Source organism: Seriola aureovittata, chromosome 5 (genome assembly GCF_021018895.1).
Source record: "Seriola aureovittata isolate HTS-2021-v1 ecotype China chromosome 5, ASM2101889v1, whole genome shotgun sequence".
In the NCBI taxonomy this organism is placed as follows: Eukaryota; Metazoa; Chordata; class Actinopteri; order Carangiformes; family Carangidae; genus Seriola; species Seriola aureovittata.
Window position 1 is genome coordinate 16966259 of NC_079368.1, and position 15813 is coordinate 16982071.

Here is a 15813-nt window from a genome sequence, read left to right on the forward strand (position 1 = left end):
TATTATTAGAATTTATTATCGTTTAGTCGATTAATCACCTAATCATTTCAGTTCTATAATACTGTTTGTTTTCTGGAGAAATAAGGAAACTGCCATGTACAGTGGGGGTCAATGGGATCCTTGGTTTCATCCTAAAAGATTAATCCGGCCATTTCATGACCCCAGCCCTCTGACGTTATGGTTCGCCTTGATAATATATACGATACAAATAGAAGGATTAATAATTATCTCTGCGTATTCATAACGGATATTGTTTTTCCTGTTTCCTCTCCTGGCTTATTGTGATTGGTCTATCGGTCTGTGATGAGTCCACAAGGAAGGCTCTGATTGGTCAACCGCTGGAAACCAGGTAGTGGAAACACGACGCGGCACGAGTTTGCACAGTGCTTAACTTGTATTGATCGGTAAGTTAAGGAAATCATTAGTTCACGAACAAATAACTAAGTCAGATTCTGCTGAACAGGAAGTTCATATCTAAAAGTGTGTGCCGTTGTTCCACGTTGTGGAAGCTCAGTAGTGTCTGTGTCAGTGGCGACATTCAGGTCTTATATGCACTTTGCTCCTCTAGTTTATCAATGAAACGTGATGACGCGATGTAACTGAGCTGCTGACTGACCCGTGAACAATACTAGTCCCCCGAGAGTGGAGAGTGAATCATGTGACTCACCACAGATAGAGTAGTGAAAATGAATTTCATTCAATAAGCGTATATGTTTGTGCTTGACAATGTCCTATCAGTCTGATAGAGAAGGCATCATTAACACACAGCCACTGGGCACTTCAGACAGACAGAAGATAGGAAGATATTTCATTGTGGAAATGCAGTGCAAAGCTCCAGCAACACTGGAGAAATATTTAGATCATTTACTTAAGTAAAATTAGCAGTAGGCCCTGTAAAAGTACTCCATCCCTAATAAAAGTTGTGCATTTAAAACTGTACTTCAGTAAATGTATGTTATTCTCAGCAAAAGTTATTTAAAGTATAAAAGTTGAAGTACCCACTATGCAAGCTAAATTGCTCTGTCAGGGTTTTCTGTTATACCACTATTATTAGTGATGCATTAATGTAAGTACATATTATTGTTATAGTTAGGTGAAGTGAAGCTGATTCTGGCTGTTTTATATCCTATTGGGTGGTTTACCGTATAACAGTGTGCCATATTTTATACCCTCATTAGGTTTTTAAAATGTAATCATAGTTGTCGAATAAATACACTGGAGTAAAAAATGAAAAGTTTCTCTCTGAAATGTATTGGAGTAAAAGTAGAAAGCAGCCTAAAATTAGGGTACTCAAGTAAAACACAAACAAAACTGTATTTGAGTAAATGTACTTAGTTACTTTCCACCACTGGAAATTGATGTTGGCTATGTCCCTGAGTTACTTTGTAAACTCTTGCAATGTTTTTCTTTTCAAAATGAAATGTTCTTGCTTCGTTACATCTCTTCCACCATCTTCATTATGTCTTTTCATTATGAATTGTCTAATAAAGCAGGGAGATAATCTTCAAAATGGCACTTCCCTAGAGATGTATGTAGGATATTGCTGTTTCAGTATGAAAAGGACACTGGCATTCACATGTATGCTCACAGAAGCTGCTCCTGAAGTCTGTATGTCTTTGACTGGAACTAATCTACTTTAGGTTTATTTTGCAAACATGAACGTGTATGTAAGAGGTTATTGTTGTCATAGTTACTTCCCTAGACTCAGCTGGGCACTGATGAAGAATGTATTCATATTTCTACATGCATGTTTGCCTACATGCGGTCCTTCATTTATGTTTCTGCTCCATTCAGCGTCCATCATGGAAACACCCCTGCTTCCTCGTGAGTCCGGCCAGTTCATAGCAGAAAGGAGTCGGGATGTGTTTGTGGAGGAGGAAGGAGTGCAGAAGGTGGCAGAGATGCTCTACACTCTCCGACACAGTGACTGTCTGACTGCCAGTGGCTGGAAGATGGCAAATCCATTGGCCCCAGCACCCACTTCTGACCAGGGGAGTTTGTCAACAGCTGGAGCTGCCCAGAAATATATATATATATATATATATATATATATATATATATATATATATATATATGATAAATAATTATTCATATTATACATAAGTAGTGAACAACGTGGTACATAGAAAATTGTGTTCAGTGAAATGAAGGCAACAGCAATATTGCAATCCTCAGTGCTCTGGTTTCTGACTGAGCATTGTAAGGCTTCGTCTGTTTCTCTACATTTCAGACATTTTGTTGATGATTAATTCTTGTTTATGTGTTAGTACTAGCTTAAACAATGAGGCAGTCGATTAGTCAATCAACAGAAAATTCCATGAGCAGCTATTTAGATAAACGATAAGTTTAAGTTGTTTATCAAGCATCATTTGATGTGAGTTTTTGCTGTTTTTGTGTTTATGAAACTATAAAATATCTTTGGGGTTTCGACTATTGGCGGGACAAACCAGGAGGTTTGAAGAGGCCAACTGTGGCTCTGGGAAGTTGTGACGGGCATTTTTCACTATTTTGTGACACTTAAATCATTAAGCTGAAAAATATTTGGCAGATTGATCAATAATGAAGAAAATCATTAGTTGCCAACCTAGCTGTAAATTACTTTTATTAGTTAAGCAAGTTAAGCAAGTCAAGAAGGTCACCACTTGGTACTTGGACTACTATTCAGTGAAAACTCTTCAAGAACTGAGGAAAAGTTCAATGATGGAAAAAAATATTTCAGTCCTTAAGTTCATTATTTATGTGCAACATCAAAACCAATCATAGACTCGGAGAAACCCTTCTGCATACGTGTCAGTGTCTTTTAGTCATTTAGCCAATAACTGTTCTTTCTCACTGTATGGTTCAAGCATTTTGGTGGCTCTCTCAGGTTTTCAACCTTTTTCCCTTTTCTCTCTCAGTAACGTGTGTCCCTCAACACTGCAGGCTTTGAACTGGGTATTTGTGGTAGACACCATGAACTTCTCCTTTTGGCCAGAGAATGAAAGTCAACAGTGTGAGGTGACCTATAAAGGGACCATGTACACAGGCTACATGACACTGTGTGCTGCCATCACCAGGGCCATGGAAGAGGGTGAGAGCATGTACAGTATATCACTCAATTGATGACGTGTGGGCACCAGAATTCAGCTTTTTGATGGGTGAAAGATGTTACAGACACAGACTACTGTTCTATAAGAGTAGTAGATAAACTGAACCAAAGTTACAGAGACATGGCATGGTAGAAATGTAAGTTTCAGTTCTGTTTTTTTTTTGGCATAAGGAAGGAAAGCCTGAACCAGTTTTGTGTCAACAGCTGTTGCAGTGATATGCGGATCTTTGCATAGACAGAATCAGGTGACATTCAAATTTGTGCAGGGGTGGAACAGTGTATTGTAACAAAGCTAAAGATAACATGTATTGCTTTGTTCAATAGTACATCAGTTTAGCAGTTACACATCTGACCTCCTTCTCCAGGTGCAAAGTTGAGGTGATGCATCATAGCTGTTACTTTCATTTGCTGAGCAAATTTTCATCACAATTACACAGAAAATAAAACAGATTCTCCTCAATAAAGCAACCTGGCTGGGTGATAGAAATGTCAGAATTATAAGCAAAAGGTAGGGCCATGCTCTAACAGTGATACATGTCAACTGTACCTTTTGTCATAGAGTGATTTATCCTTTTTTGTTAGAGGCCGACTCTCTGGAGAAAAAGATGTATATTTTGATGTCTCTTTTCATTTATCTATTCTGTTTGCTTTTGTTTTGCACTGCTATTGCCAATTATTGTGTATGCGCCCTTTACTTGAACTTGGACTGCTGGGAAATTGCTTGTAGCTCTGCATGCGCCTGTGCATCATTCATAATTAGTGTGAATGACTCCGGATATGAATCAATTATGTCTCATATGGAATAGTGCTCTCAATGTGTGGTCGCTGTGGTCTTTATAATTACAAGAGATTCTCTCAGAAAAGCACAGGTAGCTTTTCTGCAGAATCTCAAGGGTTGACAGCATGAGATCAGAACAAATGATGTCTTTTAAGCGACTTGTGAGAAATGGCTACTGTGCAGTTATCCTCCGGTTATTGTAGCACGCTATAACTTCATAAGTTAGTAGCCTTGAGAGTTTGTCTTTGTCTTTCTATCTGGTAGTTCTTGTCTAAAGATAAATCTGTCTAACTGCTTCTCTGCTTCTCACTCCACAGGTATACCCATCACTGATCCGAAGTACTTCTCTCAGATGAGTGTGGAGGAGTTGGGACAAGTCCTCCGATCAGACAATGAAACCCCCATGCCGATGCTTCAGGAGCGCCACAAGGTCCTGACATTATCAAGTTAACGTCCAACAGCCATGACACTAGGGTTGTAATTCTACAATTAATCCACAGGTCACTTTAGTAATGTTCCTTTTTTTTTTTTTTTTATCACAGTTTGACACATCGTCAGTACAGTAACAAAAAGGGTGTCTGAAGTTGCACCTTGCATTTACACTTTCTGTTTGAAACTGTGCAAAAGTGTAATATTTGACTCTTTTGAATGCACAGCCGACTTTTCAGCAACACATTTAGACTGCACATAGACTGCTTCTTCAGCAGTTATATAGCACAAAACTACAGTAGTTCTTTTTAGCTGAGAGAAAAGTAGATGTAGAATCTCATCTCTCTACTGAACATAGATGTCACATTTAATCAAAAACTAATGCACTGTTACATTCCTGAATGGCTCATAAGGATTATATTGTCCTATGTCGTGTCGTGTTCATATGGCAGCTTTGTACATGTGTGTTTTTACCTTTCTTTGTATGGAACTTTTGAACTTCTTTTTGGATATATTTTAAGAAAACTGATATTATAGCTCATGTAACTATTGTATTTTTTCAATCAGTGTTACATGATTACCTCAACTGTATTTCCTTTATGTTAAGTGGAAAGTGAAAGTATGCCGCTCCTAGTCTTCATCGTTGTTAAATATGAACTGAATCTGTCTAACAAGGTGCTGACTGAAGGCGGTCGCGTGTTGCTGGAACACGGCGGAAGCTTCCGCACTTTTATCAGCCAAGCCGGGAACGATGCCCGCAAGATGGTGGAGCTCATCGTCGAGAAGATCCCTTCCTACAGGGACGAAGCTGTGTATGAGGTTAGAGTTATAGCGGGCCATTTTCTACAATTGTGGAACATTTCATGTTTGGGAAATGTGGAGAAAAATGTTCATGTTTGCTGGAGAAAATTTCTTGCGAACAGTTACAGTATATTTTCTGCACATCAAGTTCAGGTTTTCAGAAGTTTTATCAAGTTGTTGAGTTATCTAGATTTTAATATGTCAACAAGACACTGAATGATTAAAACATTCATCTCAGATAGTCAAATAATCATGATTTCTGGTTTGATAAGTGGCCATTTAGAGACTGTGACTTCAAAAACATTTTGAAAAATTAGCTTTTCATCTTTTTATTTTACAGAGCAAAAGCCATTGCTTACATCAGTTTTTCTATTGAATTCATTACTTGTACAATAAATGTACTGTACAGTTGTGTAGACGCTTTCAATTCATAGTCTAATAAAAATATATGATATGTATAAAACATCTTGAAAGCAAATAGGACGTGTATGGTATCTGAGATAATTGTTTGCATTTGGAGAAGGTAAATTGTGATGTTAGAGTTCCATCTCCTGGCCAAAGACAGCATGGCAGTATTTTTACTGCTCTCTTCATATTATACAGTCAGTGACAGAGCAAATTAAACTCTGTACACACTTAGTGTTGCCATTATATTATCTTTGGATAAGAAAATCTAGTAATAGTAAAAGTCTAGTAATAAGCAGCAATGGCTTGAGAACAAATAAACAGATGTTTGAACAAACAGCACATACAGTATCAGAGTGTAGTGTATAGTGTCCTGTTTCTTTCAGGGGAAGAGAATCTCACTCTACAAGCGAGCCCAGATCCTGGTGGCAGATTTCTGGGGTGTCATGGAGGCCAGAGGAGAGGGAGACATCATTAACATGGACTGGCTCACCATGTTTGCAGACTACAGGGTCCCACAGGCTCTTGTCTACCTCGGAGCGCTACGATACTCTGATACACTGATGCAAATATTGAAAAACGGTGAGACGGGAGAGTGTGTGCATAAAGAAATGGATCATTTAAAAATAATATGATATAATGACCCTGTGTGTTATGCGCTTGTCTCCCATTTCTTTCAGGCGAGCTGCTGTGTTCAGGGGACAGGAGAGAGGTTGAGATCCGAGGTTGTTCGATTTGGTCGGTGGAGCTGATCCAAGACAGACTTTGCAAGCTGTTGCAGGAGAGAGACGGAGAGACATGTAACATCACTTCTGCAATCATCGACTTCTACCTGTGGCTTTACGCCAAGCAGCACCACAAAGAGATGGCCCACATTCCCATTCACCACACACGCTGTATTTACTACTGACATGCTGGCTGGCAGCATTACATACAGTAGGCAGCACTTCTCAGTGTGCAGCCTTGGCACCGGTGCCTTTCTCTGGGATAAAGCCAAGTATGTTCCTGTGCCAGATATATGTAAAAATGGGCTTCTCTCTAGCTGTAATGGAAACAGGTGTGAAGCTTTAATTTAGCTTCATCTGTGTGGGTGGTAGCACTGTTGTTGTTGTCCATTTACAGTCAATTAAAATGTTAGCTGTTGATGAGATGGAACATTTTCTAACAAACTTCTCACTGTAATGGAGAGCAAGTGATATACATACATACATCCATGTGAACACACTCTGCATATCTGCAGTGATTTGAACTGACACCAAACCGTGAAAATAAAATATTTTGGTTAGATATTGTATGTTACTTCTTTTACAGAGTGTTTCAGTAGATTCATTTCTGGGGAATTGGAAAAAACCAGCAGGATGTCTGTAGGATAACACCTAAAAAGAAATGTATAATGAAACTAATTTTCTGTAACTTACATTTGACTACAACTGTTTTCAATAGTTACACATAGATATATTCAGGGTTAAGAAGGAAAAACTGTTATTATCACAACAGTTAACTGTATAAATATTATGTAATTACATAAGAGAGGTGTCTTTTAGGAAAAGGTATTGGAAAGGTATAAACTACAGATTGAATATTTTGTGTATATTAGTATAATACATCCTAAAGGAGTTTTAAATCGAAAAAACAACTGGACTTGATTATTTGTCTGGGAAGACGTTTCACCTCTCATCCAAGAGGCTTCATCAGTTCATGTACGCATCTGACCAGGCTGGGACTGGTCCGAGGTCCGATGAAGCCTCTTGGATGAGAGGTGAAACGTCAACGTCAACAATATACAGCAAGTGAAACATCAATTCATCAAGTGAAATGTCAATTCTGTGCTCCACAGCAAAGAAATAAGGAAAAAATTAAAAATCTATTTTTTGAAAATGATTGAGAAAATAGTAGGAAATGTCGTCACAGCTGCCCAGAAGTCAAAGTGAAACAAACCAACAGTCCAAAACTTCAGAATGATTAAAAATAAATGAAAATTATTAAAAGAAAATTAAAGTAATTTCAAGGGAAAACAGAAAATCCTCACATTTAGGAAGTTTAAACTGTGACATGTTTAATATTTTTACTGTTGAGTAGTTTCATCTAATAAATAATTTTAACATCTTCATGTGTTTTGTGTGCAAAAGTCTTAATTTCTAAAGTAACTAACTCTGCCATATAAACCTCAGGTTTAAATCTAATGGAGTAGAAAGTTCAAAGAGTCAGGTACAAGTACCTCAGGTTTGCTCTGAGGTGCAGTATAGGGTTTGTCCTGATGGTGGCAGCAGAGGGACAAAAGTCAGGAGTCATTAAAGTCATGAGGAGTAATGCGTGTTGTGCTGCCTCACAGTCACACTGATGAAACAGTCTCTGTGGCTTCAGCAGTGACCGTTCAAACTTTTGTCCCCAAGCTGTTTGAAACTTGTCACATGTGTAGATGAACAGAGTATGGGACGCTGCTGAGGTCAAAGGTCAGCACTCAGACTCTGTCGTCACAGCTTTAAAACTCAGCATGTCAGACAAGTTCAAATTACAATGAATGACATCAGTAACAAGAGATATATTATCTAGCAGCGCCTCAGACAGGTCAGAATGATGGATTCTGACTGCATCTGTTTCACTTTCACTTTGTTTTGTTGTTGTAAAACTGCACCTTTTCTCTATTAGAATTTTATATATATATATATATATACCTCATGTAATAACAGGAGGGATGAAACACAGGCCTTGGGTTCAACTAATATTCAAGTTTAAAATATTTAAGTAACACATCAGTGTTTGTCCTTCAACACTGACAATCACACTTCGCCATCTGAACTCTGAGTCTGTTTATTATTTATATACAGTTTTCTCTTCTTCTTCTTGGTCAGTGACGTGATGGAGTCCCACCAACACAGACCTGTTCAGTACTGAAGTGCGCTGCGGAGCGACGCACGTTCATACGGGAGAGCTCGGTAAGCAGAACTCTTGCTGGTGGTTTTCTATTATTTTTAAGAGATTGCTAAAACTAATTTATCATAATTTGTTGTTGTAATGGAATCTGTTACTTTAACTCTTATGTTGCCAGAAACATCAGCTTGTAAAAGTCTTAGTTTGACAGCGAAAGAAAAGCTCTTGAGTGTTTGTTGTCCAGGTTAGTTGATTTGAATGGTGACGCTGTGATGAGGGAGATGGTTGTTGTGTGGTTATGTTATGTAACAGAGAAAAACAATACTATGTGGACGTTTATTGATGTAAAGAAATGCATCTTGATCGTCAATGATGTGTTTTAATATTGCTTTAAAATGTCTCTCTCTTCAGACTACTTCCTGGTATCAAGTTTATCAGGATATCAGGATCTGGTTTTCTCATCATGGAAAGGTTTGTTTGTTAAAAACACACTTGACGGTGGGTTCCTCCTGTAATGATACAATAGAGCAGAATAGGTCTATTTTGTTTGTGAGAAATGTGAAGAATTGCTCTGATGCTTTCAGAAACAGCAAGTCCTCCAACCTAAACAACCATATAGGTTGTTTTTTCAACCCTCTGATACGACCCATAGGAGTGTCCCGTGAAATAGCGCCCCTACAGCATGCGACCACACCTTGATTTTCATGGTTACCAGAATAAACACGCGGATAGATCGATAGAGCGATAGATAGACTTTTTGACCAGCGTCTCCTTGTGTTCATGTCAGACATGCTGCTGCCCCAGCAGACTGCAGTGTAAAAAAAAATTACGCTGGCCACCACTGACTGATAAAACATGTGCAGCGTTTCACTGCAGAGGATTGTATTGCACATCAAAGGACCTGAGCCTCCTGAAAAAGAGTCGGCTCTGCCCCTTCAGGTAGATGGCATGAGGGACCAGTCCAGTTTACTGTCCAGGTGCACACTTAGGTATTTATAAGTGTCTATAATAGACCATCTCCTTGGTCTTGGAGGTGTTCAGATAAAATAGAAACAATATAAACTAATGGTTTCACATGAGAATCGAAAACTGATCTCCTGTGTCATATTCCTGTATTTTGTTGACCCATTCATCCACCCTTTACTCCCGTCATAATTACTACAACCACTAGATGTTGCCTAACAACAAAACGTAACTATTGGTCAAAATATGCTGCTGCACAAACAACCTATTTGCTTGTTTTTCACAGGAGGACAGTCTCTTCAGAAAATAGCCAGTGAGCTCCCCCTAGTGGGCTCATATGTGTGTGGTAGTTTTGCATCTCAAAGTTTGCTGAACTTGTGGACTGAGCCATCATGGGTTTTGCTCATACTTAGTGTGAAATGCTCATGTTTATCATGTCAAATATGTGAGGATATACTGCCATTGCATATATGGCCCCAGTAAATTGGAAAAAACTATGGAACAGGGAAGGGGCAGTTATATTCTGAGAAAAAACTCAAATCCTGTGAGGGCTCAGTTCAGAGAGAGGACGTGTGGGGCTGTATTCAACAGGTTAAGGCTAAAAGCAAACAGTTACAAGTGAAATTTGGTTCTTATGCATGGACTGGTGAGGACAGAGAGGCGAGAGGGAGCCCCTCCCTCTAAAACACTCTGTGCGGGGAACATGAGAGCCAGACCAGAGCTCAGAGGTGAGATGAGGATCTCTAACTGTCCTTGACTCAAATCACTGCTCCATCATTATTCACACTCAAAGCTCTGTGTGTGTTAGGGTTAGGGACACATCACACTCTGCTGGACCTGGACCTGGACCTGGACCTGGACCTGGACCTGGACCTGGAACTGAATGTGGACCTGGAAGGTCAGAATTTAAAGTCAGAAAAACATTTCACACTAAAAGTTAGTTGTTGTGTTTATTAAAAGATTGAACATATTTGTCATCAGTTTTTATCCAACATGCACATTTATAAGTTCTGTTTTTGTTTCAGAATCCAGCAGCAGAGACCAGACTCTCCTGAACCCAGCTGTCTGTCTTTAAAGAGCAACCACTCGAAGGAATTTGTCATTGAGTTTAAAGGACAACATCCATCAGCTGATCAGATGTAAGCTGTAACTGACAGTAAGACTCAGATTATTCTAGAAAATAACTAGTTTGTACAATGTGTTGTTCAACCACGTCTGAAATCAAAGTGAAGAAGGAGGTAAACCTCTGGCCGTCAGGGGGGAGACTAGATGTGGTTTAAATATGGAGATATCTTCTACATGTTCACGCAGTCTCTCCTGGAAGACATTCAGCGAGTTCACCTCAGTTGCTTGCATGAGAAGTAATTTGAGTGAAGAGAGATGGTGAGACTTAGTCTTGGGACTAAACCAAACACTGAGCTGAAAGCTACGAAGAGCTGCAGACTAGGTTGTTGATTCTCAGTGGGATCAGCAGGACTAGTAATACTTTACCATTACAGGGAGTTGTCTGACTCACTGTTCACATCCAAACATGACCTCATGGACCTTTTGCATGTGTCTGTCTCTGTGTGGACAAACATAATGTGAGCTCATTCTTCATGATTCCTCCACAGAGTGGACCAGGACAGCTCAGAGGCTCCCAGTGGTCAGGCTGCCCAGCAGCATCAAAAAACACCTGGAGCCCATATTTATGGTCTGTACATGTACAACAACTACTGTTACATCTCTTCTGTTCACAACAATATCCATTATGCAATTTTAGACTGGTGGATTGTCAGTCTGTCCAACATGAATCCGATGTTTGATGGTGTCATTCATATAGTTTTATGTTACAGCTGCTGGAGGAGAACATAGCCACTTTTGTGAAGAATGAGCTGAAGAAGATCCAAAAGCTTCTGAGTCTAGATTACCCAGAATGCTCAGAGAGTCAGAGGGATAATGAGGAAGTGTTGGACGGTGAGGATGAAGAGCAGAGGAGCAGCAGAGAGGCATTTCTGAAGATCACACTGAACTTCCTGAGGAGAATGAAGCAAGAGGGTCTGGCTGACTGTCTGCAGAGCAGTAGGAGGATTTCTTATATCTTCACGTTTTTTTTCCACTTGCAGAAAATACAGAAAAAGTAAATATCAACAAGTTCTAACTTGGTCCACAGCTGAGTTTCTGGTCTGCATCAAGCCTCTTCTCCATTTTACATCTTGGCAACATGTTGTAGGTTTGGCAGTCACTCTGTAAGAAGAGGACCAGTCAGAGTCACTTCTGATTAAAAATAATCATTAGGGGTTAGTTGTCCCAGTCCAGTCAAACCCCACAAAATCAGGTTCAGTAAGTTCAGTCCAATCAAAAACATTTTTCTCTAAACCTGTGTGTGACCTCATATTCAGAAGAATTCAGTCCAGTTCTTTTCCTGCAAAAAAGTATTGAACTCATAAGTCCAGTCCACATGTACAAATCAAACCAGGAAATTAAAACAGGCAAATCGAAGTGTCTATAATTGCACATCAACAGGATTTTTATATTTCAGTGACTTTCTTAAACTTCAACCAAAAATCTCAAAATTTCACTCGTCTAACATGTTGATCCAGTTGGTCCCATTCTATTCTATTCTATTCTAACAAAAAAAGGCAGCAATTTTAGTCTCTGGGTAATAGAGGCAATACAATACACCCACATTAGTTTCTCAAATATGAGAATACTCAACAATGTTATTTGTTCTTTCAGGATCTCCTGCTCTGTGCCAGCTTAACCTTAAATCTAACCTCAAGAAGAAGTTCCAGTGTGTGTTCGAGGGGATAGCGAAAGCAGGAAACCCAACCCTTCTGAATCAGATCTACACAGAGCTCTTCATCACAGAGGGAGGGACTGGAGAGGTCAATGATGAACATGAGATCAGACAGATTGAAACAGCATCCAGGAAACCAGACAGACCAGAAACAACCATCAGATGCCAAGAGATTTTTAAAGCCTCACCTGGAAGAGATGAACCTATCAGAAGAGTGATGACAAAGGGAGTGGCTGGCATTGGGAAAACAGTCTTAACACAGAAGTTCACTCTGGACTGGGCTGAAGACAAAGGCAACCAAGACATACAATTCACATTTCCATTCACTTTCAGAGAACTGAATGTGCTGAAAGAGAAAAAGTTGAGCTTGGTGGAACTTGTTCATCACTTCTTTACTGAAACCAAAGAAGCAGGAATCTGCAGGTTTGAACATTTCCAGGTTGTGTTGATCTTTGATGGTCTGGATGAGTGTCGACCTCCTCTGGACTTCCACAACACTGAGATCCTGACTGATGTCACAGAGCCCACCTCGGTGGACGTGCTGCTGACAAACCTCATCAGGGGGAAACTGCTTCCCTCCGCTCGCCTCTGAATAACCACACGACCCGCAGCAGCCAATCAGATCCCTCCTGAGTGTGTTGACATGGTAACAGAGGTCAGAGGGTTCACTGACCCACAGAAGGAGGAGTACTTCAGGAAGAGATTCAAAGATGAGGATCAGGCCAGCAGGATCATCTCCCACATCAAGACATCACGAAGCCTCCACATCATGTGCCACATCCCAGTCTTCTGCTGGATCACTGCTACAGTTCTGGAGGATGTGTTGAAAACCAGAGAGGGAGGAGAGCTGCCCAAGACCCTGACTCAGTTGTACATCCACTTCCTGGTGGTTCAACTAAAACTGAAGAATGTCAAGTATGATGAACGAGCTGAGACAGATCCACACTGGAGTCCAGAGAACAGGAAGATGATCGAGTCTCTGGGAAAACTGGCTTTTGAGCAGCTGCAGAAAGGAAACCTGATCTTCTATGAATCAGACCTGACCGATTGTGACATCGATATCAGAGCAGCCTCAGTGTACTCAGGAGTGTTCACACAGATCTTTAAAGAGGAGAGAGGGCTCTACCAGGACAAGGTGTTCTGCTTCGTCCATCTGAGTGTTCAGGAGTTTCTTGCTGCTCTTCATGTCCATCTGACCTTCGTCAACTCTGGACTCAATCTGCTGTCAGGAGAACAATCGACCTCCCAGAAGTCTGAACCAAGACAAGACGAATCTGCAGAGAAAAACTTCTACCAGAGTGCTGTGGACAAGGCCGTACAGAGTCCAAATGGACACCTGGACTTGTTCCTCCGTTTCCTCCTGGGTCTTTTATCGCAGAACAATCAGACTCTCCTACAAGGTCCGCTGACACAGACAGAAAGTAGCTCACAGACCAATCAGGAAACAGTCGAGTACATCAAGAAGAAGATTAAAGAGACTCCCTCTGTAGAGAAAAGTATCAACCTGTTCCACTGTCTGAATGAACTGAATGATTGTTCTCTAGTGGAGCAGATCCAACAGTCCTTGAGTTCAGGAAGTCTTCCCACAGATAAACTCTCTCCTGCTCAATGGTCAGCTCTGGTCTTCATCTTACTGTCATCAGAAAAAGATCTGGACGTGTTTGACCTGAAGAAATACTCTGCTTCAGAGGAGGCTCTTCTGAAGCTGCTGCCAGTGGTCAAAGCCTCTAACAAAGCTCTGTAAGTGTATAGATAGTTGGATTTATACATCCTTATATACAGACACTTCTGTCTTTTCAGTGGGAGAGAAAATAAATGACCTTCCTTTTTTAATTCCACATGATCATTTCTTCAGACTGAGTGGCTGTAACCTCTCAGAGAGAGGTTGTAAAGCTCTGTCCTCAGTCCTCAGCTCCCAGTCCTCTAGTCTGAGAGACCTGGACCTGAGTAACAACAACTTGCAGGATTCAGGAGTGAAGCTTTTGTCGTCTGGACTGGAGAGTCCACACTGTACACTGAAAACTCTCAGGTCAGATCATGTTACTGTTCATTGTAAATGATGGACATATATTAAAGATATATGAACTCTGTTCTGAAATGTTCTGAACTCTGGGCGGTGCTGTTTTGTGTGTCTTCAGTCTGTCAGGATGTCTGGTCACAGAGGAAGGCTGTGCTTCTCTGGCTTCCGCTCTGAGCTCCAACCCCTCCCATCTAAGAGAGCTGGACCTGAGCTTCAATCATCCAGGAGACTCAGGAAAGAAGCTTCTGTCTGCTGAACTGGAGGATCCAGACTGGAGACTAGAGACTCTCAGGTATGTAAAGGCCTGCTGCAGCCACAGACACTGTCTGATAGAGGAGGAAGAGCTGAAACATTTTCTTTGTCACAGCTGATGACAGATTTCAAGTGCTTTGACTTCAACAACAACAGAGGAGTTTTCTCCTGATGATGACTTCAGTGTGTCATTATGATAAAGACTCCAGTTCCTTTTTGTGGTGAATGTACATCCAAACATACAAGCCTGCTTTTGAACACAGTAATAATAAAGTCTGTGTATGAGAGCCATGTAACGTCATGTCTGCATGCTGAAAGAGAACATGCTGGTCTGACCCCCCCCCCCCCCCCCCCCCCCCCCCCCTTTCAGGGTGGATCCTGGTGGAGTCCGATGGTTGACACCAGGTCTGAGGAAGTGTAAGTGTGTTTTTAATTTTATTGATCCTCAAACTGTCACATCACTGATGTCATGAGTCCTCATCAAAATGTCAATAACTGATCAGATGATCAATCAGTAACTGCAGCTGTATCTTGTTCTCTCCATCAGATTCCTGTGAACTCACACTCGACACAAACACAGTACACACAAAGATCGAACTATCCAGCAACAACAGGACAGTGACATATGTGGAGGAGGATCAGTCGTATCCTGATCATCCACACAGATTTGACCACTGGCCTCAGCTGCTGTGTACAACTGGACTGGATGGTCGCTGTTACTGGGAGGTCGAGTGGAGAGGAAGAGTTGACATATCAGTGAGTTACAGAGGAATCAGAAGGAAAGGAGACAGTAAAGACGGGGAGTTTGGATGGAACGAGCAGTCCTGGACTCTGTTCTGCTCTGATGTTTTTGGGTACTCTGTCTGGCACAATAACAGAGTGACACCTATCCCCTCCTCCTCCTCTGTCCCTGACAGAGTAGCAGTGTATGTGGACTATCCTGCTGGCACTCTGTCCTTCTACAGAGTCTCTTCTGACTCACTGATCCACCTCCACACCTTCAAAACCACCTTCACTGAACCTCTTTATCCTGGGTTTGGGTTTAGGTTCTGGCCTAGTTCCTCAATTTCTCTGTGTTGATTGTAGCAGAGAGTCTCCTTCTGTTAGAGAAACTCTCTCACTGTTGAACAGATCAGTCTGTCAGTTCAGTTTCTACATGTCTGTCTCTTTTACACACACGTTTTCAGGTTCATATATTAAATCAGTTTATTTTTTAAACTTATTTTTTTTTAAATGATTCTTGTAAACTAATTCGTCTTCCTTTAAAGATGGAAGCTACGGTTATTAAAGGATAAACATGTTGCTGACTTTTGTTGCTGTTTTTTTTTCCTCTCTAACCCTTATTTTCTTATGTTTTCACAATAAAAGCCTCATTGTGAGTAACAGTGTTTTGTCTTTCTCTAAATCTGAGGACTACTGAGTTGATT

The 15813-nt window shown here is 40.7% G+C and overlaps 2 protein-coding genes across 2 annotated transcripts; both read left to right on the top strand.

The window, feature by feature from the left end:
- Positions 1–292: 292 nt before the first annotated feature.
- qng1 (Q-nucleotide N-glycosylase 1) lies at positions 293–6788 on the top strand. Its single transcript, XM_056375297.1, has 7 exons — positions 293–404; positions 1795–1988; positions 2920–3070; positions 4184–4296; positions 4971–5114; positions 5888–6083; positions 6182–6788. Exons 2-7 carry the CDS (start codon positions 1803–1805, stop codon positions 6409–6411), a joined length of 1020 nt encoding a protein of 339 aa, XP_056231272.1. The 5' UTR covers positions 293–404; positions 1795–1802; the 3' UTR covers positions 6412–6788.
- Positions 6789–8354: 1566 nt separating this feature from the next.
- Positions 8355–15753, top strand: LOC130170172 (NLR family CARD domain-containing protein 3-like). The gene is given in 12 exon segments (XM_056377341.1): positions 8355–8437; positions 8784–8843; positions 10144–10233; positions 10361–10474; positions 10949–11009; positions 11011–11028; positions 11171–11396; positions 12054–13854; positions 13970–14143; positions 14253–14426; positions 14757–14803; positions 14934–15753. Coding segments are annotated over 11 exon segments (3246 nt in total). The 5' UTR covers positions 8355–8437; positions 8784–8835; the 3' UTR covers positions 15467–15753.
- The last annotated feature ends 60 nt before the right edge of the window (positions 15754–15813 follow it).